This window comes from Pistacia vera, unplaced genomic scaffold (assembly GCF_008641045.1).
Source record: "Pistacia vera cultivar Batoury unplaced genomic scaffold, PisVer_v2 Contig196, whole genome shotgun sequence".
In the NCBI taxonomy this organism is placed as follows: domain Eukaryota; kingdom Viridiplantae; phylum Streptophyta; class Magnoliopsida; order Sapindales; family Anacardiaceae; genus Pistacia; species Pistacia vera.
This window is the reverse complement of record NW_022195997.1, coordinates 1,325,071-1,350,161: the sequence shown is the minus strand read 5'-3', so window position 1 is coordinate 1,350,161 and position 25,091 is coordinate 1,325,071. Positions and strand designations below refer to the sequence as shown.

The 25,091-nt window shown below is 36.3% G+C and overlaps 5 protein-coding genes across 7 annotated transcripts; 4 read left to right on the top strand and 1 right to left on the bottom strand.

The window, feature by feature from the left end:
* The first annotated feature begins 4,444 nt into the window (after positions 1-4,444).
* On the top strand, positions 4,445-12,024 carry LOC116127845 (methyl-CpG-binding domain-containing protein 13). 2 transcript variants are annotated; one of them, XM_031413504.1, is made up of 5 exons: positions 4,445-4,718; positions 5,951-6,046; positions 6,264-6,422; positions 9,446-9,728; positions 10,511-12,024. In XM_031413504.1, the coding sequence occupies exons 1-5, from the start codon at positions 4,638-4,640 to the stop codon at positions 11,668-11,670; spliced, it is 1,779 nt and encodes a 592-aa protein (XP_031269364.1). In that variant the 5' UTR covers positions 4,445-4,637; the 3' UTR covers positions 11,671-12,024. The 2 variants fall into 2 exon arrangements, with proteins under 2 accessions (XP_031269364.1, XP_031269363.1); XM_031413503.1 differs by having other exon boundaries at positions 10,400-12,024.
* Positions 12,025-13,066: 1,042 nt separating this feature from the next.
* Positions 13,067-15,183, top strand: LOC116127847 (chromosome transmission fidelity protein 8 homolog). Its single transcript, XM_031413506.1, has 4 exons — positions 13,067-13,140; positions 13,291-13,443; positions 13,548-13,752; positions 14,948-15,183. Exons 2-4 carry the CDS (start codon positions 13,294-13,296, stop codon positions 15,010-15,012), a joined length of 420 nt encoding a protein of 139 aa, XP_031269366.1. The 5' UTR covers positions 13,067-13,140; positions 13,291-13,293; the 3' UTR covers positions 15,013-15,183.
* Positions 15,184-15,198: 15 nt separating this feature from the next.
* LOC116127846 (ADP-ribosylation factor-related protein 1) lies at positions 15,199-18,415 on the bottom strand. Its single transcript, XM_031413505.1, has 7 exons — positions 18,264-18,415; positions 17,380-17,578; positions 17,066-17,206; positions 16,144-16,252; positions 15,969-16,030; positions 15,752-15,855; positions 15,199-15,550 (listed from the first exon to the last, which is right to left on the bottom strand). The coding sequence occupies exons 2-7, from the start codon at positions 17,470-17,472 to the stop codon at positions 15,445-15,447; spliced, it is 615 nt and encodes a 204-aa protein (XP_031269365.1). The 5' UTR covers positions 17,473-17,578; positions 18,264-18,415; the 3' UTR covers positions 15,199-15,444.
* Positions 18,416-18,989: 574 nt separating this feature from the next.
* Positions 18,990-23,042, top strand: LOC116128021 (protein phosphatase inhibitor 2-like). 2 transcript variants are annotated; one of them, XM_031413693.1, is made up of 6 exons: positions 19,058-19,130; positions 19,405-19,458; positions 20,342-20,406; positions 21,451-21,566; positions 21,930-22,112; positions 22,702-23,042. In XM_031413693.1, the coding sequence occupies exons 3-6, from the start codon at positions 20,402-20,404 to the stop codon at positions 22,953-22,955; spliced, it is 558 nt and encodes a 185-aa protein (XP_031269553.1). In that variant the 5' UTR covers positions 19,058-19,130; positions 19,405-19,458; positions 20,342-20,401; the 3' UTR covers positions 22,956-23,042. The 2 variants fall into 2 exon arrangements, with proteins under 2 accessions (XP_031269552.1, XP_031269553.1); XM_031413692.1 differs by lacking the exon at positions 19,405-19,458 and having other exon boundaries at positions 18,990-19,130.
* Positions 23,043-23,062: 20 nt separating this feature from the next.
* Positions 23,063-24,292, top strand: LOC116128020 (3-hexulose-6-phosphate isomerase-like). The gene has a single exon (XM_031413691.1). The coding sequence runs from the start codon at positions 23,546-23,548 to the stop codon at positions 24,155-24,157; it is 612 nt and encodes a 203-aa protein (XP_031269551.1). The 5' UTR covers positions 23,063-23,545; the 3' UTR covers positions 24,158-24,292.
* Positions 24,293-25,091: the final 799 nt, after the last annotated feature.

The following is a 25,091-nucleotide window of genomic DNA, read 5'->3' as shown; positions in this document are numbered from 1 at the left end:
ACCACGCCGGCTTCATACAATCTGTTTTGAACCGTTGACAGATATCACATTGTTGCAAAAAATCCTTCACCGTCCGGCGCATATTAGACCAAAAGAAACTCTGTTTGATACGGGAGAGAGTTTTATGAAACCTAAAGTGCCCACCTATGGGTGACGAATGGCAGTCAGCCATTATCTTCGGAATCAAGGGTGAGGTAAGGCTCAAATAGACTTTGTCTCTTTTGAACCACATGCCATCACGTTGGAGCAACTTGTGGGCAGCTTGAGAGGGGTGTTTCTGTAATAAGTCTGCATAAAATGAGTCCCGTTGGACTTCCTTTTGAAGCATTGGCCACCAATCTGCACGTGGTTGAGAAATGGATAAAAATTGGAATTCAACTACACGTGACAAAGAATCTGCACCTTGATTTTCAGGCCCACGTTTATACTAAATTTCGTAATCATAACCAAGGATTTTTGGTAGCCATCGTGTTTGTGATGGTGTAGTAATTCGTTGCTCCAATAGGTACTTGAGACTTTTTTGGTCAGTGCGGACGATAAATGGTTTCCCTAGCAAGTATGGACGCCATTTCTTGATTGCTTTGACGATAGCTAACATTTCTTTCTCGTAGGTGGACAATGTCAAGGTCGAGCCTTTCAATGCTTTGCTAAAATACTCCACTAGTTGATTTTGTTGGGTAAGAATTGCACCGAGTCCGATTCCAATTCCGCTAGCATCGCATTCAATTACGAATCGTTGAGTAAAATCAGAAAGGCATAAAACTGGTGGTGACATCAATGCCTCTTTTAATTGTTTGAAGGCCATCTCTGCTGCTTCAGTCCATTGAAATCCATCCTTGCTCAAGAGATGGGTCAGAGGAGCTGCTATACATCCGAAATGACGAATAAATTTCCTGTAGTATCCTGCTAAATCGAGGAACCCACAGACCCCTTTTGCTATTGTTAGTGTCAGCCACTCAATGACAGCTTGTATTTTGGTTGGATCAACCGATACCCCCTGCTCTGAAATGACGTGACCCAAGTAGTCGACTTATAAAACTTCAAATCGACATTTCGACTCTTTTGCAAATAAACCGTTAGTTGATAAGATCTATAGAGCAATTTGCAAATGTGTGAGATGATCTTCCCATGATTTCAAATACACTAGAATGTCATCAAAGAAAACCAAAATAAATTGCCGGAGATAGGGATGGAAGATATCATTCATAAGAATTTAGAAGGTTGCTAGAGCGTTAGTGAGACCAAATGGCATCACAATGAACTCAAAATGCTCTTCGTGCGTCTGGAATGCAGTTTTAGGAATGTCGTCTTCTTGCACGCGAATTTGATGATATCCAGTCCGTAAATTCAATTTGTAGTAAAATTTGGCACCGTGGAGCTCATCTAATAGTTCATCGATGATAGGAATTGGATACTTATCTTTAACTGTGATGTCGTTTAGAGCTCGATAATCCACACAAAATCGCCAAGCGCCATCTGCTTTCTTTACCAACAGAATTGGGGATGAGAACGGGTTGTGGCTTGGCCGTATCAAACCAGATTGCAAAAGCTCTTTTACCATTTTCTCTATCTTAGTTTTTTGGAAATAAGGGTATCGATAAGGCCTTACACTGACTGGTCCCGCGGTCGGATGTAATGGAATGTGATGATCATGTGACCGCCATGGAGGTATGTTGGTAGGTGTTTCAAATACCTGAGAGAATTTTGCTAGGAGGTGGCCTATCGCAGGTGGGTAGGAAGTTGGTTGGTTGCCGCTGTTGGAAGGAATTATTTGACAAAAATAGCCCAGTGCCTTGTAATCCATTGAATTCTTTGTCAGTTAAGGCTTTAATGCCAGTTCGTCCCAATCCCTGGAATTTATGGGAAGTTCCTGCCTTATTGAAGTTCATGGTGAGCTGCTTGTAGTTAGTCTTGATAGGTCCGAGAGTTGCAAGCCATTGCATTCCCAATACTAACTCGCATGTTGCGACAGGAAGAATGTAGTAGTCGGCGGTGAAGAGAAGTCCTTGAATGGTGAGGGTGAGTGCCCGACATTGTCCAGCACATTCTATCTTCTCTCGGTTAGCAACCATGACTTGGAATTTCTTATCCTGGATTACTGGTAACCCGAACTTAGAGACAATAGCCTGATCAATGAAGTTGTGAGTGCTGCCACTGTCAATTAGCACCATTACATGCTTGTTTTTCAACTTGCCAAGGACACGTATGGTTTGTGGGTGTTTGGTACCTGCAATTGCATGAAAAGAAATTTCAGGTAGAGCTTCATGAGGTTCAAGTTCTAGTTGATCGCCCTTAACATCCTTGATGCTCATATGGGGTGAATCCTCGATCATAAACAATTGCAGTTGTTCGCAACGATGGCCTGGAACGAACTTCTTGTCACAATAATAGCATAACCCTTTCTCTCAACGTTCTCGTGCCTCTTGATTGGTGATTCGGCGGAAGGTTGCTGGTTGAGTATTGGAACTTTGGTTTATGCGCTGGGTTGGTGGAGGTCCTAGTATACCAGCTGCTGGGTTGGGTGTTGCTCTTGGTGTCACTAAGGCTGGTTGGGAAGGAATTTGCTGGACTTGTTTCCTTTGCAAATGGTTTCGTTCCTCAATTAGTCAAGCCACTCCTATCGTATCTGCCAAGGTTCTGGGTTGTTTGATTTTTACGTCGATGCGAATTCATCTCGAAGTCCTGTAATAAACAACCAATTAGAAAATTTTCGGGTAGGCCGTCAACTCGGTAGGAGAGTTTTTCAAAAGCTTCTTGATAAGCGGCCACAGGTATGGTTTGTTTGAGGCGAGTCAGAGCTTCCGACGGGTCCTTATAGTTGATTAGACCAAATCGAAGTTGTACAGTCGTGGTAAATTCATCCCATGTGAGTGGTCCACGAAATTTCGTCAACCATCTGTGCCATTGTAGAGCGATGCCTTCTAAATGGAAGGAGGGCAGCTGAACTTGTTGATTTGGTCCCACATTTTTGAAATCAAAGTATTGTTCTGCCTTGTAAATCCAGCATGTGGGGTCATCTCCATTAAACTTAGGAAAGGACAATTTAAGGTGTTGGTGATGGTGGTGATTGATGGGATTAGGACGAGAAGTATGTGGATGTGAAGATTCTTCATGTGCTAATGAGTTGGTTTCGGAAGAGCTAGTGTTTGAGGTACGTGAGGTTCGAAGAGCTTGAAGCTCAGTTAACACCGCTTGTAAGGCAGCGTTCACTTGATCGAACCTTGATTCATGTCGTGCTAATGTTTCGTTGACTTCGTTGCGGAATTCTGCATTCGTTTTGCCACGAGTGTCCATGGTCGAAACCTCGCTCTGATACCATTGATACGAAGGAATTTAGAATAAGAAAGGAATAGAAGAAGGAAGAGACTATTTGAGAATAAACTGCATATCTTTATTGACTCATTCAGGCTATATATAGCCATACAACTAGTAGGGAAAATAACAACAATGCTAAAGAATAGCACCCACGTAAAGGACTCAACAAACAACCAAATGCTAAAGAATAGCACCCACGTAATAGACTCAACAAACAATGACTAATAAACAAATTAGACCAAGTCTTCTATCTTGCCACTACACTTCGTGGACTGGTCTGGTGTAGGTAAAGTGGCACATATCAACTACCTTCATAAATTGGTGCACGCTTAATATAAACTAAAAGAAGACGATACCATAACATTGAAAAGGTCTTAAATCCCCAAAAATATAACCCCACAAACAGTAAACGGAAATCTACTAAAGAGGCACGTGAGACTCAGACGACCCACGTGACAAAGAATGACTGTGGATTGTGAAAGTTAGGAGAGTCCTTTTTTATTTTTTATTTTAAAAGTAGACCCAAATACACAGTGATTCACCCCAATTGGGCCATCTCGTTAAGTTGGTCCCAATTAATCCCAGTTGGCCCGGAGGCCCATTCGAATCCATGGCGTGATGCTCAGAGCAGAATCTAAGCATGAACGGTCCGCAAGCATCATGCCAGAAAAAAATCTTCTACAGTACGAACTCCCAGTGAAGCATATTTACATGTCAGCAAAAATTTAATTTTAAAATTTTAAATATGAGTGACGTTCTAGACCGATAAAAATGGTCAAAGCCGTCAGCCACTAGTAGTGGGCACTGTACACTTACTTCCCTGCACCTTCCTTCAGCATATCTTTACTTCATAGTTATCTCTTGACTCGTTGCAGCAACAGTGGAATCTCCATAAACTCGAGAGAGAACTGAATATTTTAAACAAGCGAAATTAATCTAGTGTGGTCCCGTTATCCACAAACTTCAATTAAAGCATTGGGCATTAGGGTAAATGAGGAATTAAGATGATAGGAATGGACTTTTTTGTCCAGAAGATACAAGTTTTAATAGCAAAATTGAAGAACTGTGAAAAGGAGGACCGCAGTGGGTACATTTATAACAAATAACAACGGTGCACGTTTTGATGGCACCAATAGCAACTGAGGAAATTTGGCAACACGTGGTTTCTGAAGAGAACCCCACTTTTGTTTTGTCCGAACACTCCATCTTCAAGGCCTTGACTCTTCACAGGGGAAAGAAACAGTTTTTTCTTTGTTAATCTTTTTTTAAAAAAAATTTCTGGGAAAATCTTGTTGTTAACGGAGAGCTTGAGATTTACGTGAATGGGAGACATGGAAAATGAGGTTTTACCTGATGGGTGGAGGGTGGAGATGAGAGTCAGAAAGAATGGTAGAAAAGATAAGGTAATTTAATTTGTTTGGTAATTTTTACAGGTATTGGTTATTTTGTTCTTTGTTAATTTTTTTTTTTTATGAAAAAGCTAGCTGTAGCTTCATGAATGTTACAGAGATTTTTACTTAATTTCTTTTGATGGGTTGTGTTTAATTTTACTGCTGGAACTGTAAGTTTTTAGCTTTTTTTATTTTTTTATTTTTATGGTTTGTACTTCTGTTATTGTTGGGTTATCGTAAGGTTACAGCTTTAGAAAGGTGAGATCTTTGTGAACGTTTTCATTTTACTTGTTTTTTTACTGTTGGAATTGACTTTTTAACTTGGATTTTCCGGTGTGTTGTAGTTGCAGTTGTAACAAGATTTGGTAGTAAATTGAATTTTATTTTATTTTTGTTTTTGTTTTTGGAAACAGTTTATTCATGTATGTTAATTTGAATAAACTACTCTGTACAATTAGAGCATGGTTACAGTGTGAGAAAAATATGGTTTGCATGTAATTATCAAGGCTGTTTTTCGATATTTTGATTGTTGAAATATTGGAGATTAAGACTGTCTTAGCGTTGCTGATAAATTAAATCAGTTGGGTGCTGTTTGTGGTGATTGTAATCCTCTAGATTAGCAGAGTAATTTCCAAAACCAGTACTGTTGATCTATAAGATGCATGGAAGGAAAGTTTTTATTTTTCGGTAATAGTTCTAATAAAAGAACATGTTTTCTTCCCAAATGCTGCCTTGAGGGGTTTTGAGGAGGGGGGTTCTGAGAAAATGTTTGGAGAGTTTCAAATGTTTTTTTTGTTTTCCCTTTCTCTTGATCTCAAACTGAAATTCATTTTTGAACGGGGAGAATATTTTATATTATTTAGTCTTTTTGGGAACCAAGATTTAGATCATTTTACTTAAAAGATTGAAGTTTGGAGCTTTTTGAGATTAATGTAAGCCATTATTTGGATAGCTTTCTTGACCACAGTTTTAAAATCTATTAAGTTTTATGCTCAATCCTTTGATTGTGGAGGGAGGGGCTCATTGCAGCATTACTTTGCTCCCGCAAATGGACTAAAATTCAATTCTAAGGTATGGATGCTTTGTTATCTTAATATTAGATCTGAAGAGATCGATAAAGGTACCTAGCAAGCAATTGGAAAACAAAAGTGTCTTTACATGATCTGCCCATTATGCTTTCATTTTTATCTTTCTTATCCTTTTTCTCTTTCAAGGAGAAAGTTTTGATTATTTGAGCAATCTAGGTCTATATTGAGAAGGTTGAAGCAGAAGGGCTACCTCCAGGATGGATTAAGGAAATTAGGGTAACGAAGACAGCAAATAAAGTCAGAAAAGATCCGGTAATCAACCGCCACTTTGCACTTTTAGCATTTTTTGATTTGTTGTGCTTTCTAGTAGTTTCAGTCTCTTGGTCCTTTTTCTATCTGTAGTTCATACTTTGTCTTTGTTGTCAATCCTCTCAACATTATAGTTTTGCTTGGCTGTTTCTAGAGTTAATGAGTTGATCTGACAGCTCAGCCACTCTTGTATTTGCTGGTTGATAATTAACTGCTGCAGGTTTACATTGATCCTGTAAGTGGATATTTTTTCCGCTCTATGAGGGATGCATCTCGCTATCTTGAAACTGGTAAGATAGGAAGGTTGGCTTACAAACCGAAGGACAAAGGCAGCAATGATGGCGGGCATGATGAGGAATTGGAAAATGATAAATGCGATGTAAGTCTGCTCATGATTGGATTCTCTAATTTGATATCTTTGTTTCTTCAAGTAATTAAATGTGCCAGAGCATCAATTTTGGATTCCCGAGTCTCTGTTGTTTCTTGTCATAATTCATCAAAATCTATTCATTAACTGCTCTTATCTCTTATGTCTTTCCTTTTTTATTAATAGGTTATTAGAAAAAAAAAATGTAAATTAATGAACACCATAAGAGGTGAAAGTGGAGCCCTTAATACACTAGCATCATAGAAGACAAGCACCTAATAATAAAGAGAATTAATACTTCTTGTAAATGTAGAACATCAATAAATTCCTTAAAGAAAAAAGAATTTGAAAATGTAGATGGTAACAAAAGCCTTGCGAAAAATGTCCCCAAGAGCAGTATTAAAAGCACCTTAAGGATATCTCCACCTTCACAAAAGGTCAAATGCCATCTTGTTCTCGTTATACACCATCCAAATACAACCTTTGTGTGGCATCACTCAACATAACCCAAAATGAGATAGAATTAAATACTGAGACTCTCTAGCCTTTGAGTAATGCTAGAGCCTATGATCTACAGTCTGTCCTTCTCTTTTACACATGTAGCACCAATTAACATCGCCGTGTTCATTTGAACTAAATTTTTTGTTGTATAGAATTTCAAGTAGACTAGAATATAGAAGACAGAAAATTTTACTAATGTTTTGAAAAAATACAAGGAGCTAATTTACTTCTTCACTGTAGTCAGAGCTTCTTAATTGCTTATGTCTTTGTATGGTGTAAAGCCTATTTATAATTGTACAAAGGCGATTTATACAATATACTTTAAAAAAAAATGTTTTTAAAATTCAGTTTGCGTGACATTTCAATTTTGATTGGTTGACTGAGTTGGCCAAAGGTGTTTCATTGGCTGAACCACCTGGCATTTACATAGCTATTTGAGCTATAAAAAGGGTGTACACCTAACTCAATATTTGCTCCTTATTGGCTGAAGTGTTGGTTGCACTTGTTTAGTTAAAATGTAGCTGGAAGCGTGATTGTGTTGTGAAGCAACATTTGCCATGCAAATTGTAGATTTGATAACTTAGGCAACTTAGGATCTGTATCATGTGTTATAATTTTATGTAGTGGTAATGGAAAAAATACAACTCTACACAATTTGAAAATTTTGAAGATGGAGTTGAACAGCAGCTAATAGTTGGGTATGCTTCGGAAGAAAAAGTAAATCAGAAAGAAAGAATAAAATAGTGAAGGAGATTACAAGGACAGTGCTAAAAGAAAAGGGTATGGCAAAGACGTTTTGGGTAGAAGCATTCTACATTGTAATCTACTTGCTAAATAGGTGTCCAACAAAAGCAACAATTCCAAATCAAGATCAAGAGGTAGTTGAAGAATCAAAACTTGATCCAAGGACTCCATATGACACTCTTACTTCTCGACAGGAAGATGCATCTCAACGGGAGGTCTCCTTTTTGAGACACTGAAGGAAAGTGTGATCTGTAATTGATATATATGAGAAGGCTTCAAAATCTTAGGACCTAAAAGTCATAAAACAACTTCAAAGCAAGAGGTATGAATAAAGGCTATGCAAGAAGAGACTAAAATGATTGAGAAAAAATGATACCTCATAGTTGGTGGATTATCCAAAATATAAAGAGCTCAATAGATTCAAATATGTCTTTAAGAATAACTTCAACTCTGACCGCTCAATGCAAAAGTCCAAGGCACTGCTAATCGCAAAAGGATATGCACAACAATTTGGAGTTGACTGTAATGATGCAGTCGCTCTTGTTGCTCACCTAGACATGATTAAAATTCTTATTGTATAAACCATCTTTGTACGACTATTAAAAGACTGTGTCTTCATTTGCAACATACTGGGATACTAAGAATTGAAACGCTCAAACTAAGAAAGGAGCCTTGTATTCTCTCAAGATCTTTTTTAAGATTTTCTATTTGCCATATTCTAGTCTATTTTAATAGCTACCATAGCTCCCAAGCAATCTCATCTTCAACCACAACCATGCAGCTTCTGCAATGTGCCTAATAATGTCACTACTAATATTCCCAAACTGTGAGTGCTCAAATCTAATTGGACTCTATTTGCATCCTTTAGGACCAACATTTATTTATTTATTTATTTATTTTTGAGGATTGGGAGGTTTTGTGTTTGTTATTAGAGAGATTTTGGATTGCTACTAAGTTATAATTTGTTAAAGGAGTGGCCTATTTGGTTAGCAGCTCCGATGTTTACTATTTTGAAGGATTTCTAAGAGCACCTGGATCTCCCCTCTACAAGGTTGAAAGTGATTTTAACTTCGGGCTTTATTTTACTTGATCATGAATGCTTATATGGGTATTTAATCCAGAATGCTTCATTTAAGTTGTGCAAGTTGTAAAACTGACAATATGTCTCGGGCTTGAGAAGATTGTTTTACTATATGCAGCTAAATGTAATTCTTACAACTGCATGAATAAGATGCGAATTGAACCTTTTATGATGTTTTAATAGAATACATGGCTGATTTTCAACAATGTTGATGAAACTACCAACTTTAGATGCATTTATGGCACCTAGTATCTGTGTGACCATAATGACTGTTAGACATTGATTTCATACAAGTTCGAAGGTTTCTTTTTTTTTTTTTTTTTTTTTTTGGTGGTTGCTAAATCGTACAAGTTTGAACTATTAAATTATGATAGACTTTGAGCTTCGTCATTAGATGCTTTGTGTCTTTTGGCCCTTAAGTTTGTCCGCACTCAAATAAGTAAATTCTTAAGAAAGTGTAGCTTATTCATTTTCTACCTCCTAAGTTGATAGGCTATGCTTAATACATATAATATATATATAGGGTTTGAACTAACATGTAAATGGCTTGATCATTCAGAACATTGGTACTTGTGTCAGCTTACATTACTTACTGCTTTGAGATAATTCCCCTTGTTCTATGTGATACTAGGAGAAATAATTGTTTGGTTAAAAATTATCGATCGTTGTCTTTTCATTTTTTGTAATTTTTCTTCGTGTCTTATATTAGTCACCTACCGTGGCCAAGAAACAGAAGTTAGAAGTCCCTGGAGCAGAAACACCGGTTGTAGATCAGAGCACAACGTCTCCTGCTGTGGCCAAGAAACAGAAGTTAGAAACCCCTGGAACAAAAACACCGGTTGTAGATTGGAGCACAAAGGCGAGTGACATAGCAGAGAATGAAGATGCACTCAATTCAGCCGGTACAGGAGAACAGACTGAGAATGAAGATGCACTCAATTCAGACAGTACCGGAGAACGCATATGCCTCACTGAACGTGCTTCTAATCAGAGTAAAGTCCTTAATTTTCATCTCAGCTTTAAACAGTCATTTATTGTATAATCCATTTATCTCTTCTACTTTCCCATTTGTTGTTGAGAAAGGAGTGAGGACTTTGGAAATATTTTGCTATTATAGGAATATGACATGTGACACTACTAATTACCAATTAACATTTATGGAACTTATAAAGGATAGAAAATTGAAAAGGAAACAAGGCCATTCAATTTTTCTGTATGTCCAAACACTCCCTGATTCTTGCTTCCCAAAAGATTATAGGATTCAGCATGGGCCCTAGTTTCAAACTCAAGTTTGCTAATTTCTTGTTTCTCAATGCTTTTGTCTCCTATCTCAAGATTTTCTTGTAAGGAGAAAAACTCTTCGCCTTCCCACTTCCGCTATCTAGGTGATCTTATATTGTTTTTTCTTTTCAGTAACTGTCGAGTGAAACCAAAAAATGAAGAAAAAAACTCTAGATAGCTAAAGATGTTTGGAGTGTTAGGTTATAATGAATATTAGTAATAAATAATAATAACAAATAAATAAATAAAAGAAAAGAGAATAACTTTGGTTAATATACAGAAACTACTAATATTAGGATACAAAATTTTAATTCCGTTGGTTTTCCAAATTCTGGACCAAAATGAGATTTTGTGTTTGATGTGAATTTACTGGATACTGCAGATGGGGCGGGAATTGTATTGAGCAGTTCTAACGTTCCAGAAGCTAAGGATTCCAATAAAATGGATGGGGAGAAGGATTCTGATAAAAGTGCATCTCTTTCCACCCCTGCAGTTGGGGTACTCCCAGATAGGAAGTCATCTGAAGGTGGGGACACAGGGGATGAAAGTAAGAACACTGGACCTGGAAAGTGCGGATCCAGGAAAAAAAAAGTGCTTAACTTGCCGCGTCGGGCATCAAAACGACTTGCTGGAGTTGCACTTGATCCAACACCAGAACTAAAACCTATAACCAGAGGCCGTCGAGCTGTAGATAAACAGTCAGATGAGATGGTAGCGTCTACAGTTGAGGGTTTGGCTCCTCAGGTATCCCAACAACCTAATGAACTCAAGGACGAGCCTGAATCAAATCATGCCTCTGATACTACTAAAAGCTCAGACGATTCACTCAAATCAGGTAAGAGCTGGCATCTGACTCAGGATTCAAATGAACATGCTGAGAAGACAGAAACAGACTATAACAGTGACAAGAAGCTAGGATGCGATGTTGTTTTGCCTCAGACGAACCAAGATAAAGCTGAAACTGACAGTAAGGCTGATGTGAAGCCAGGCCCCCTTCTTGACCTTCCTTTTGGGACGAACCAAGATAAAGCCGAAACTGACAGTAAGGCTGATGTGAAGCCAGGTCCCCTTCTTGACCTTCCTTTTGGGGAATTATTATCAGACCCTTGCATTGCTTTTGCAATTAAAACTCTCACAGGAGCAACTTTTGACACTTCGAACACCACTGAAGTGTCACTGGGATCAAACAATAGCATATTTGAGGGCTTTAGTACTTCAGAAGAGCATTCTGGAAAGATAAAGACAGAGTCTGAAGGAGTCGAGAAGCAGAACAACGTCGCTATTCCAAAAGAACAAGCAGTAAAGGTTAAAAGCAGCTATGAAACTGATGAGAATCCAGGACTTCCCCTTGATTTGCCTTTTGCAGATATCTGGAGAGACCCATGCATTGAATTTGCAATAAAAACCCTTACCAGTTCAAACCCAGTTGGGTGTGATCTGGATATTCAGGACTACTTCCAGCAGCAACATAACACATCACAAACCCAAGCAAGCAATAACTTCTGCCAAACCGAGTTCTTATGCCAGCAATACGACGTCCTAGAGAAGCAGGTGTCAAGAGAACAAGGTCGTAATGGAAACGTAAGGATACAAAGCTCAGGTGAAAAAGGTCTTCGCCAACATGGCGAAAAGCGTTGTAATGAATGCCACTGATAGGCCATCTTCTGGTACTAACTTCAATTGTATAGGTATAAGGCTTCTGTAGAACAGAACAGTGCTTCTAACCTTTCGTGCTGTTTCCCACTACGGTTGTGTATCAAAAATTTTCATATTGGACTATGGCACTTTTCAGAATGAGCTTCCGTAGTGAGCTCAGTAGTTGTAGCTTGGCAGTCCAATTTGTAATCAATCAGATAGTTTGAGGCTGGTAGTGCTGGTGCTCACTATCTAAACTTGTGCTTTAGAAATTTTATTCTGCTCCTATTTACTAAATTATTGGGTTTGGCTGTGTCGTTGGTTTTTGTTAGAAAACACAAATCATAGATTCGTCGATGATGACATTAATACAATAAATTTGTTATATATAGCATTATGGCTGTGAGATAGATAGGAATAGGATTTAAATAAATAAAAATAATTGAATATAAATGTCATATTAAGAATATGAAGTATGATTAGTATGTTAAAATATATATATATATATATATATATTTTTTTTTTTTTTTTTTTTTTTTCTTTTGGTGCTCAGAGTGTTCGACCAGTTTGCGTGTATTTTAATTATGCTCAAGGTTTTGAAATGAACGATCAAGTAAACCTTCAGTGATCACCTATATGACAACTAAGGTAAATTAATTCAAACCTCTTAAGTAACTCCAAAGTCTTTATTCAATTACTCGGGTTCATTTGGTTTGTTTTTTTTGAATGAGATTTTGAATAGTATTGGATAGTTGGTTGGGGATTATTACGAGGTAAAATTTAAAAATTAACAAAAAAACCCATTAGGTTTGCTAATTTAACTAAACACCCGAATATATAAAAATTTTGTAAAATGACAAAAACACTCCCACCTACCCACAGTGCCAGATTCCGGTCACCACCATTGGAATCCGGTGTTACTACAAAGACCAGTCGAATTTGATCGATTGCTCGTCGATCTGACCTTTTTCGCCCAGATCCACCACAAATATGGTCGGAAAATGTCAGATATGGCCGTCGATGGCCGCAAAAGGCCAGATCGGCTAATTGTCGACTAGTTTCAATCGTTTTTATGCCGTTGTGACAGACTCCGGCCACCACCAAAGATGGTTGTCAGAATTTGGCAACTATGGGTGGGTGGGGGTGTTTTTGTTAATTTTTAAACTTTTTTTCTAAAAGTGTTTAATTAAATTAATAAACTTAAGGGGTCTACAAATAATTAAATATAATATAATAGTATTTCCTAAATATTAAAATAAACAGTTATTTTGGAAATAGGGCAGGAAATAAAGAACCAAACGACCCTCTACTATCCAGGGTGATTTAGTATGTTAATATTGGTGGGTGATAATTATCCTAATACAGAAAATTAAAAATAAGTATGTAAATAAATAATCTAACTCCATTAGAAAGACCAACAACAGCAAAGGCGCCAAAGCCATAAACTTTGCCGCCAAATTTCACAAATCAACATCTCCTCTTAGTCAGGTAACTTTGTCTCAAAATTCCTTTAATCTTAAAAACAATCTCAATCGATTTGTTTTAGTTTACCCTTCTCTAGTTTTCGATTTTGTTTTCGCTGTTGAGTTTTTCTCAAGAATAAAAGGAGAAAGTTGATCCATTTGCCGAGAAAACAAGAAAATGCAGATTCAAATCAAGTGTAGCTGTGGAGAAGGAAGCTGTCCAGAATGGGCGATTATTGAAGTACAAGGCGTGGTTGAAGTCCAACCCTCCTTTCAGGATCGTCTTCAAAACCTCGAAATTGGTCAACTCTGTCGACCTTCTTCTCAGGTTTGAGATTGTAATGGATTGATTTTTTTGGTCATAAATGCAAGGTATGAACAACGATTCTAAGACATTTGTTTCTGGGTTTTCTTCTTCTTTTGTTTGTTTAGGAGAATTATACTTTTACAATTGGATACCACGAACTAACAGGGTCAAAAGTGGCCTTGAAGAAGCCAATGTTGGTGTTAAAAAAAGTGAAGTGTATGGACATTGACCAAAGCAGTGACAATCAATCTCCTGGAACTGAATTAGAGGTTGTTGGAATCATTCGGCATCGAATTTTGTTCAAAACCAGACCGAAGGCCCTAATATCCAGTAAGCTGTACCTTCTTTAACTTGAATTATATCTATCTAAATTCAGTTCCGCTAACATTGGCCTTAAAACGTGACAAGATTGCCATAATAAATGTCGAGACGTTTATGGATTTTGCTTTAGAATAGGACATGTAGAGTATACAATGTCCAGTTTATATTGGTAGCATAAAAGAATGGGCTAGTGCTTGTTTATTAATTTTCTGGGTTCATCGAAAAATAAGGTTCATGATAAGGTAAAGTCTTTATGTGAAATGATTACAGTTGAATGTTCATGCCATGTGAGGTTGTGAATTATTGAAGATGAAAATTGGGGGAGGTGAAAAGATTGCATCCATAATCAACCATTGCAGGTTTCCTTTATGTATGTGATTATGAGAACATCTGTTTCAGGGATAAACAGAGCTTATAGAGGCACCCTTATAATCATATTCATCTTTTCTGGATTGCTGGGGCTCTAATACACATTCTTGTAGGCTGCATTGTGTTTACTTTGAGGAAGTAGAATCTTCTCCAAATCTCTTGTTTGTTTACAGTATTCTCTTCCCCCTTTCTTATGACTTTCTGTGTGTGCGCGCGGGGTAATGTTTTGATATTATCATGAAAAACAGTTTCCATCTCATTCAATTCGAGTGTGTATATAATAGGTTTTGTTCCAAGTTTTAGCGTTCTGTTATTTGAATGGCTGATCTTGTTACCATATGTGGAGAGGTAATTTAATTAATTTAAGTAATGTTAAATTCAGAATCCAATCTCACAACCTCTAACGTGACAGCTCACAAATGGGTAGACATGATTCATTTGCAAGCTAACCAGTTGCAAGTTGTCACGTCGGAGATTATGAGATTGGGTTGTAAACCTAACGTTACTCAATTAATTTTATTACTGTTTAGCATCTGGCAGAGATGGTATATGTATGGGTTGGGTTGGATTAAGTCTATTGATGAATCTGTCGTGCTTTTCGCCCTGCTCAAGGAGAAATCAATTCATTTTATAATGCTGCTCATATAACTCTTTCTGACTTTTTTTTTTTTCTCTACTTTCTGTATAGACTTCTGTATGCTTGAAATTCATTTGATTTATGATCCATTTATTTAAATCCACATTTAGGCAGACCTTGTTAAGTGAAATTAGATTAACACTAAAGTTTTGATATTTCAACCCCTAATCCCGTCTTAATTTTGTTGTTTTGATCCAGAACCACAGCCAGTAGTGAAGGATAGAGCTAGTGCCGCCGCCGCAAGTTCTTCTGTACAAACCTAGTGAGAGATCAATTTGCATCTGCAAATGCAAGGATTTAAAACTAGTGATTTCAAATTTTTATTGTTTAGCTTATTTGAATGTTATTTTATAGCACTCCTATGTTTATCATAGTTTGAGGAATTCCTCAGAGGCTATATTTCAGTGCATGTAATATTAGATTTGGAAGCCTAATTTAATGAGTAGCAACCGCAAACTAACAAATATTTCTTAGTAGCTTGAGCAGGACGGTGGAAGCAGTTCCCTTCTATTTCCTTCTTCGAGGAGTGTTAACAATAGTACAAACACTATTTGAATTTCAAACCAGCTGAAACAATCAAAAACCACCAGTGGATGGAATCAACTTTTAAACATAAAGAAATTAATGTCAACCCTGATTTATTTACAGACCTACAAAAATCAGAGGAAAATAGGCATGATTAAGAATAGTTTCTTCTAAGCAGAAGCAGGGGCTGCACCTGCGCGAGCTCTCAACATTTCAGTTCTCTTGCTCCTTTCCATTACCTCTATCAGCCACTCTAAACTTTCTTTGATCCCCATGCTGCAATCAAAATTTCAAAATCAGGTGATGTCCTGCTGAAAAGATAGTTAAACTAGAACATAGATGATTCAACTATTGAAACTACCACCTTATTACAATTTGGATTATCAGAATCTATATATAATTTCTTTGGTAATACCTCGGCATATATGGAAACTAGTGGGGCATAAAAGTGGAATGTTCATGAATCATCTAACTTACCCATCATAACCTGACACAGCTTCAAACATGTAAACCCTTTCATCTAACTTCTTAAGATCTAGATATCGAGCAAGTTCCTCAGCTGATACAGCATCAGGAAGATCCTGCCAATTAAAAGAAAACAATGAAGTGACAACACAGTAGAATCAAGAGCATAAAAGGAAAAAAGAAAATGAATTGGAACAAGAAGAAAGAAAGAATCAATAATTAATCTTACCTGCTTGTTTGCTAATATCAAAAGAGGCGCTCCTTGTAAGTCTTCATGCCGAAGAACTTTTTCTGATAAACAAATTTTAGATACCAGTGCATCATGATCTTGCAAATTCCAAATTTCCTAGCTAGAATTACAACATTGCAATTCCATACAATTAAACAGTTATTTATCCACTTACCTAGTGCAGATTTTGAGTCTTCAAATCGTGAAGTGCAAGCAGCATCGATTACATATACCACAGCATGTGCCTCTTCATAATATTTCTCCCAAATTGAGCGAAGACCAGGCTGAAAAAAGAAAAAATTCTTACATCAACAACCAAACTTAAATTTTGCAGGGGATATTACAGTGTCATGGATCACATTCACAAAAAATACACATTAAGAACATAACTACTTAGATGTTGCTGATACCTGATCTAGCCCATCACACAAGACAAACATTGAAAAACATAAGCAATTAGCCTCTACAGAGGAAGAAAACATTCTACCTAATCCAAACCAATATTTCAGGTTTCTAAATTCCAATGTTATATTTTCATAAAACAAAAATTGACGCACAACTGGCCAGAAGACAGCTGCTGATTTCAGAGGATCCTAGCTTAAAAGCCTTAAAAAAAAAACCTAAAAGTACCATTTCCAAGAACAGTTGTGAACATCCTGAAAACCCATGGTTCTAGCAACAAATACTGTAATAGTACAGATAATATAACACCAATCACTTGGGAATAACTAATAACCATTATTATTAGTGGTAGTTTTTGTTTAGACTAGTAGTTAATAATAAATGACCATTCTTTTAGCTGTTTTTTAGCCACTTAAATAATTTTCATAACATTATCACAAAAACTTAAATTACTTGTAGAAACACTTAAATTACTTGTAGTGAACAATAAACATAAAAGCTATGTTTCAGCCAGAATTTTTACAAAAGTTAAAATATTACAGAATAATACAACTAGTTTTAGTTATGATCAGACTAATATGCTAGATAGCCTAACCACTAAGGCGTGAGAGAACTGCACAAGAAACTTCTTTTAGTGTATTATGGCAAAAGTAAATTAATAAGTTGATGAATTGTTACACGTATATTTCACATACCTGACCACCCAGATCCCAGAACACGAGCTTTGAATTTGACACTTCAATACGTCCAATATTGAGTCCCACGGTTGGAACAATTCGATCGGGTGGAAGCCCTTCCACGTTTGAGTATTGAGACTTCAACTTCTCCAACAAAGTCTACAAATACATAGAAACTAGATTATAAGAAAAAATTTGGCACCTACATCCAGCATTGGCCACAGATAAAGAAGAGAATAGTCATTAACTGTCTATGGAGTTCAGGCGACGAGAGGTGCAAAAACCACATAAGAATTTAATAATTAAAAAAAAGAAGTAACCTAAACCCTTACCGTTTTCCCAGCCTTGTCGATTCCAAGAATGAGTACATGAAACTCTGTCTTACTGAACATATACTTCCAAAATCCATAGAAAAGTGAGAACATCTCTGACTTGTTTAACCTAAATCTATGATTTATTCTCTCTAATCTTCAAGATAAGAAGAACAGGACTTCATAACACTTAACTCGCTCATGCACATCACTGAACGTCCTGAAAAAAAAAAAAAAATACAAGAAATGAACAAAATTACAACTCTAACAAAACATACAAATGGCAAAAATCCAGGGTAAAGGAAATAAAATTTCATGTAAGCTCAATCTAGTGTTTCTATTTCACTGAATGTCTTTATATTAAAATATGATTATAACATCTCTACAAGATTGAATAAGGTCCAATTGATCTGGATGTTCACTCTAACTTAAAAGCTACCGAACATAAAAAATTCAGTTTTTCAAATTAAATCAGTAGAAGTAATGCAAAAAAATCCAATTAAAAACCATCCAAATCGAATTACCCAGCATGAAACATCCAAATCCAATTAAAAAATTATCATACACATACACATATACATACAAACCACAATTAGATAATTGAAAGTTTCTTCACAACGATAACCAAAGCAAGATCAAAAGAATAAATAAATTAGATCTAACAATTAACAATAAAAATTCCATTCAATTAAATGAGATCGCATCTGAAAACACTTCACAGAATATTCAAAAATTGAAATTTTAAAACCAAACCAGTAACACTTTCAGCAATGAAAACTAAAATAAAAAATCCAGATCATGAATAGTTGTTACGAACTGAGGCCAAATTTTGGATCCAAGTGTAAAAAATTTTAATGGTATTAACGATAGCTTGAATTGACAGCAATATGAAAAGAGATACGTACTGTTGACAGAATGAAGAGAGCTCTCGCCTCTCGCCAGCCCTCTTCTTGTTTCTTGTAATTTTTAAAGGAGAGCTCCTAATAACTAATCGAAGCGTCGGTTTTTTTTTTTTTTTTTTTTTTCTTCTTCTAATTTTTAATTAGTTTATAATTTATTTTTGTTAGGTCATTGGTGTTCTCTTCTTCTACCCGAGTTTCTGTAGACTTGAGTTCTGAATGCCCATTTTGTCCCTGGATTCAATGTTTATGTCCTTGTATCTCATATTCCCGTACTTGCCAACCATATTACCACTTCGTGGAACCCATGTCTCTACTGTACATCAAGCGTATAATTTTAATCATTATCTGTTCGATATAAATAATATTTTGAAATTATTAATTATATAATAATTGAAAATTAAGGGTAATGCAATAATGCATACAGTTATTAGCATAGAATATAAATAACATAATATATTTATGTATTTTAATTTATGCTACTTAGAAGAAGCCCATATTTGAATTTAATATAGTATATAAAAGAAAAAGTAACAATTTAAATTTCAAATAAACAATGCACTCTAGCTTGAGAAATGATACGTATTGGTAACAAGAATATTACAATTATATCTTGTACATATAAATAATATTATGCTTATAAAATTAAAATCTAAAGTTTATATGTCTCAAATATTACAGTTATTAAATTATTACAATAGCTGGTAAAAAAGCTGAAACCTGAAAAGAAAAGTCAAATAAATGAGCGGTTATCCCATCTGTATCTGATAGGGGCATGGTTTGGAAATATAAAAAATAGTCGGGAAGCAAAAACAAGGAGACAAGCGAACAAAACATTTGGAAGAATTCGCAGGCAAGACGAGCGATTGAGAGGTCAATTTTTTTTTAATTTCCTTTTAATTAACTTTTTAATCCTTCGATCCAACTTTTTCTAGTTTTTTTCCCCTTACTTTTTTGCATGTTCTCAGCAACTATTGGTCTGTTTGTCATTTGATAGTTTTATCTTATTTTTGTTGAAATTCGTCGTTCAGTTATAGAATAACGGTTTTTGTGATTTTTGTTCTTTGGTCTCAGATTTATGTTGCTATTGGTCTTATATGGGTGGCATTTGATTGAATTTTCGTTATATTTTCTTGAAAAATTTTAGGGCTGGATATTGCGCCATGGCTTTAGTCATTTGTTCTTCAAAAAACTTTTGACTGTAATCGTAGTATTCTGTGTAGGCTTGGCTGTGGCTCGAGGGATTTAATTCGCGATGCTTGTGTTTATTTTTGAGTTAGTTTGTTTGTTGAGTAGTATTTGTTCTTTTTTGTTATAAACATATAATACATATATTTGAGTTTGGGTTTTTTTTTTTTTTAAACGTTTAGAAATTGAAATTTATATATGTATTCAGGTATCCAGATACAACTTTGCGTTATATGTGTAGGGATTATTTAAGTAGCTGTAACTCTACTTTGACAATTAATATCTAAATTTTATCTTCTTGTCGCATCTCTGTAATTACCTTTAACTGATGTTTGGGGAAATGCATGCATTATGTAGTTGTCCCATTGAATATCTTTGTTTAGAGCATACAAAGGAGCCCTAATTCTCAAATATTGGTGGTCATTAAGTTATGTATGTCTAAGGCTTGGTGATTGAGTGGTGAGAGCTTAATGACTTAACAATGGTAGTCAGACCTGCTGGTAACTACTGCCTTGAAAATTACGGTACTCTTGTCCACCTTATTTTTTTCGAAAGAGCGATTTTCACCCTTATCTTTATTACAGGATGACTTATATTTATTTACTCCTTTATGGTTGTTTCCTTTTTTTTATTATAAAACTGTAGATGACTCCTCTATGATGCTTCATTGTTGTCTAATTTGGCATTCACTATATTCCAATTCTTAAAACACACTTTGATTTCCCTTTTACCTCTCTCATCTCCGAATACACAGTGAAGACTGCCCTGATTATAGCTCATGTTGAATTTGTTATCCTGCTATTTATCATATGTATTATCACATGGCATCAGGTTCCTCTCTTTTTTGGCATAAAAAAATTAAGAAGTGGTTTCTTTTGATGTTTCCTTGATACCAGGTTAATTGAGTGACTTCCTGGTGTGCTGTTGGTCTTCAAGGAGATAACCAGTTTTGCGGAATGAAGTAATCTGCAGAAAATTCTATCAATTTTTTATTTTTATTTATTTATTTATTTTGTTCTCTGTTCTTCATTTCTAGTTTTCATTAATTACTTATTTTAGTATCTTACTATCTAGAGTTAATATAGTAATGCAATATGTTACTTTCAAGAACTACCAGTTAATCAGTTATCAACCGTAGCTACAAATTTTTACATGTATGTTATTTTATGGCTATCAGTAGCTTAGTTGAACATCTGGTCCTATCTAAGATTGTGAAGAATAGATGTTAGAATTATGTTCTGGAAGAAACTGGGTGGACTAAGAATTAGCACAGCTAGTTGATTTTAGACATTTTAAGTAGATTGATGAAGCGAACCTTGCTGTCTTTAGAAATTGTTCAGTGTTGCTGAAAAATCAAATGGTTTAATGATTTACTAATTTCTTCTTCATCAACTTGAATTGGGTGAGTCTTGGCTAGTTTTTTCAGGGTTGTAATTTTTTAAGTTATTTGGGCTGGAGTGTGGTGCAGATTTATGGTTGAATGACCTGTATAGTCTTTGTCTCCCTTCACTGAGACATTTGTTTATGTTCTCATAGACCTCTGATTAACTTGCAGTATCTCTTTTTTTGTTTAACATAATTTCAATGTTTCACATGAGAAAAAAAGTTATATAACATTTTGAAGGTACTTTTGTATCTTTTTTAAATAAGATCACGCAATTTCAGTCTCTCTGTTCTAGAAAAATATTTTGCATGAACCAATCCAAATGTTTGTGGGACCCTCTTCTCTTTTCCGTTTTGACAGGTACATTTATCTTGTAACTTATAAAGCACCGGCATTAGACTGTAAGGTCTGATTGTAAAATTTTATCTTACGAGGAAAAATTCAGAAGTTTACAAATAACAGTTATAATTTTTAGATACTGTAGGATCTTACTGAAGGTTCCTTTGTTATCTCTTTGTATGTCTCACGCTTTTCTTTTTTAATGCTTCTTAAGTGAACTAATCTTGCAAACTGTTGCACGACTTCATGTGATTTAATATCTGAAGTTTATTGGGGTAACAGGGGTGGTCGTGTGAGATGGGATGAGGATAATCTGGGGGAAATTGAAGCAAATAAACCCGTAAGGCAGAAAATTACTGAACCCAAGACACCATATCACCCCAGGATTAATGATGATGGTATGATAATTCTGTTTCTATTTTATATTATTTTTTAATTTTTATTTTGCAGAAGCCAATCTAATTGTATGTGTTTGTAACTATTAAAAGAGAAATTTGTTTGTCTACTTATTACTTGCTAAAATGTGTATTGGTTGAGAAGGGAGTTGTCGGGTTTTGTTTCATTTATTACTTCCAAAATTTGGTACAAAAATCAATTGTTATCGTACTTGTTACTGGGTAATACCTTTCACTTAATTTTTTGTCTTGGTGGTTTGATATAGATAGCTGGTTATTCCATTGTTAGGCCCAATTTATTGAATGTTGTTATGAAAACTGAGTAGTATTTCTCATCAATTATCTGAATTTTGTTGATTACTATAGGTTCTCTGTCGCCTATTCGGGGCAGCTTTAATGAATGTATTGACTCTGTTACTGATGCAATGGATGCTGAAGAATTACGGACTGCTTTGAATGATGTTGCTTCTTCTAGTAAACAAACCAGTGGCCCATCCGGCTGGTCATCATCAGAGGATGAGGCAGATCCTATGGAACAAGATGAAGAAGGTTTTTCCACATTTACTGTTGCATTTTAAGTTAGCCTTGTTCTTTAGCATATTGAACATTGATTTTGATTGCATTAGGTAATTGCTGCAACTGACTTCTTTGTTTTTTTTCATGGTTTCATTTATAAGATTAATCTCTGAAATAAATTAAGTGAAGATAACCACATCCAAATGAGATATCATTACATTTAGCTGCTGTATTGTGTTTTAGTTTGATTACAGAAGTAAATTCCATGTTCAATGAATGTAAAAATTGGCTGTCAGCTAATATCAGTTGCATTAGGGGTGAAGTTATATATGGCTGGAAAACTTAATTTGGTTCCTATATTGTTTATTTATTATTTGTCTGGTAGACATTTAGTGTTGAACACTTATGAATGTTTTCAACAGTGAATAATAAAGCTATTTTTCCTAAAGTTTTCTTCAAAAATATTTGTTTGTTTGAAATTTTTAAATGACAATTTGTATTGGCTTTCAAAGGGAGACCACCTTTTCCTTTTCTCTCATTTGCTTTGTTATTTCAACTGTTTTGCACTTTGTGACTCTGTTTGTAAGGTATGCCTGACATGTCTTATTGCTTGCTGTGTTAGATTCTGAAATGGGTAGGAGTTTGAGTTTTAAGGAGCACAGAAAAGCACACTATGACGAATATCTGACAGTAAAAGAACTCCGGCGTAATGGTTCTGTGCTTGATGATGTAGACGAGGATGAGGGTGAGAAGCAAAATGATGGAAGATCTGCTTCAACTTCATCAGTAAGTGCTGGTGTTAAGTGTATAGACATCGAGGGGGAGACTGCAAATCTGCCCCAACAATCTTCAGCACCACCAACTAATGGAGCTTAGTAGCCGCCATCTGGCCAATGTGAGATGTAAAGTGACTATTTTGGCATCTTTGCTTACAACATATCTCCGTGTATGTTTACTAACAATGAAGTACGTGACTCCTTTTCATCTTCGTGTTTCCCTGTATTTTGCTTGGAAATAGTGTTTTCATATTATGGCAGGGTCGTGGTAAAATCCTCCACCACGGGACATTGATTGCTTATAGCTACCAAATAAGCAGATTTAATCTTAAATTCTTGCATGGTGATTTCTCTGATGGGTTTCCTTCGCTGCTTTAAGAATCTTTTCACTGGAAGATTGAACTTTGTTTGTTCACGGGTAACAATAGAATGGTGTACGATAACTTGGTATTCTTATTGCGTCTAAAGTTCCCATAGCTAAAACAAAGGGATCCTTTGTAAATCATCCAGATGAGATTTTTGTTTGTTTGTTTGATTGATTTTTTTTTTCCTTGTTCCGTATGGTTGTGGGTCAAACATAAATTGTGAACCAAAAACCTCCAATTTCATCACTCAGGATAAAGCCGTCGATATATATTAAACTAAAAGCCAGAAACTGCAAACACGAACAGAAGAGAGGAAAGTCTCCAAATGGCCACACAAAACACATCAATGTCGGCTCTGGCCTCCCAAATATGCAACCAAATAGCGTTAATCTTCTCCAAGCCCACCGGCCTACACCCTCCACCACTAGATCTCATGGTGGCCGAACTGACCAACATAGCCACCCAAAACGGCCGTGTCTTCCTCTACGGAGTAGGTCGGGAAGGCCTCATGCTTAAGGCACTATGCATGCGCTTAGCTCACCTGGGTCTCTCTGCCCACTTCGTTTTCGACATGACTACTCCCCCTATCTCCGCTTCCGACCTCCTTATCGCCTCTGCTGGGCCCGGAGGATTCTCCACCGTTGATGCCATATGCTCCGTGGCACGATCCCATGGTGCCAGAGTTTTGCTGCTGACAGCTCAGCCTGAGAGTGGATCTTGTGTGAAGCATGCTAGTGTTGTGGGTTATGTGGCTGCGCAAACAATGGCAGATGATGGTGGTGAAGAAGAAGGAGAGAAATCTCGGCCTTTGATGCCGATGGGGAGTGTGTATGAAGGAGCCATGTTTGTGTTGTTTGAGATGGTGGTTTATAAGTTGGGTGAAGTGTTGGGACAAAGCCCAGAGACCGTCCGATCTCGCCATACCAATCTGGAATGAACGTGTTATCCATAGTTAATCACCGTCGCTGTACTGATAGTTTGATAGTTGTCCAGTTTGTGCTTGGCTTTTTCACCAAGTTTTCTACTGTAATTTCCTTTCATTGTAATGCATGCTTTATATCTCCTCCTTGGCTCCTGGAAGTAGTAAATAGTAATGTTCAGGATAGTCTTTTTGGCAAACAACAAACAATGTCAGTGGGAGTAGGAGTAGCAGTCCCAATGGCTAACTCGACGGCTGGACCGTGGGCCCGTCAAAACACAACCATAAGTGATAAGCCCAGACCCAGTTGAAGCTAAATTGTGGAGTATCCATAGCATTCTCACACCAAAATTAAATTAATTTTTTTAGGCACTTTCAAAAATTAAAAATTACAGAAATTATTGACCATATCCTCAATGGAATCAAATAATATCCCATAGCATTAAATAGCAATTAAACTCGGTGTTTCTTAATGTGACTAAAAGTCGTAATATATATCACGGTTCCGTTTGGTTCATATTTTTACGTTTTTGAGAAAAGTTAAAAAAAAATTGAATTGAACGGGTATTACGATATAGGATTTAAAAATTAATAAAATACCCCTTATGTTTATTTTTTTACTAAACACCCCTATAATAAAACTTTAAAAGTTAACAAAAATACCCCCAACCCACCCATTGAATAATCACAGCCGACCACCACCGCCGGAGGGTGGCCAAAGTTGCCGTATCGGTGCATAACCGGCTGGATCTTGCCGGTCATGCGCCGATATGGCCTTTTTCGACCAGATCTACAACTAAATCTGGCCATTGATGGCCAAATCTGGCCGTAGATCTTCGTCAACGACGGCCAAAGATACGGCCATTGTTGATGGTCAACGACGACCATATGTTGGCCGTCGTTGACAACTGGTTACGGCCAAAGACTTTGGCCTTAGATCTGGCCTTTTCCG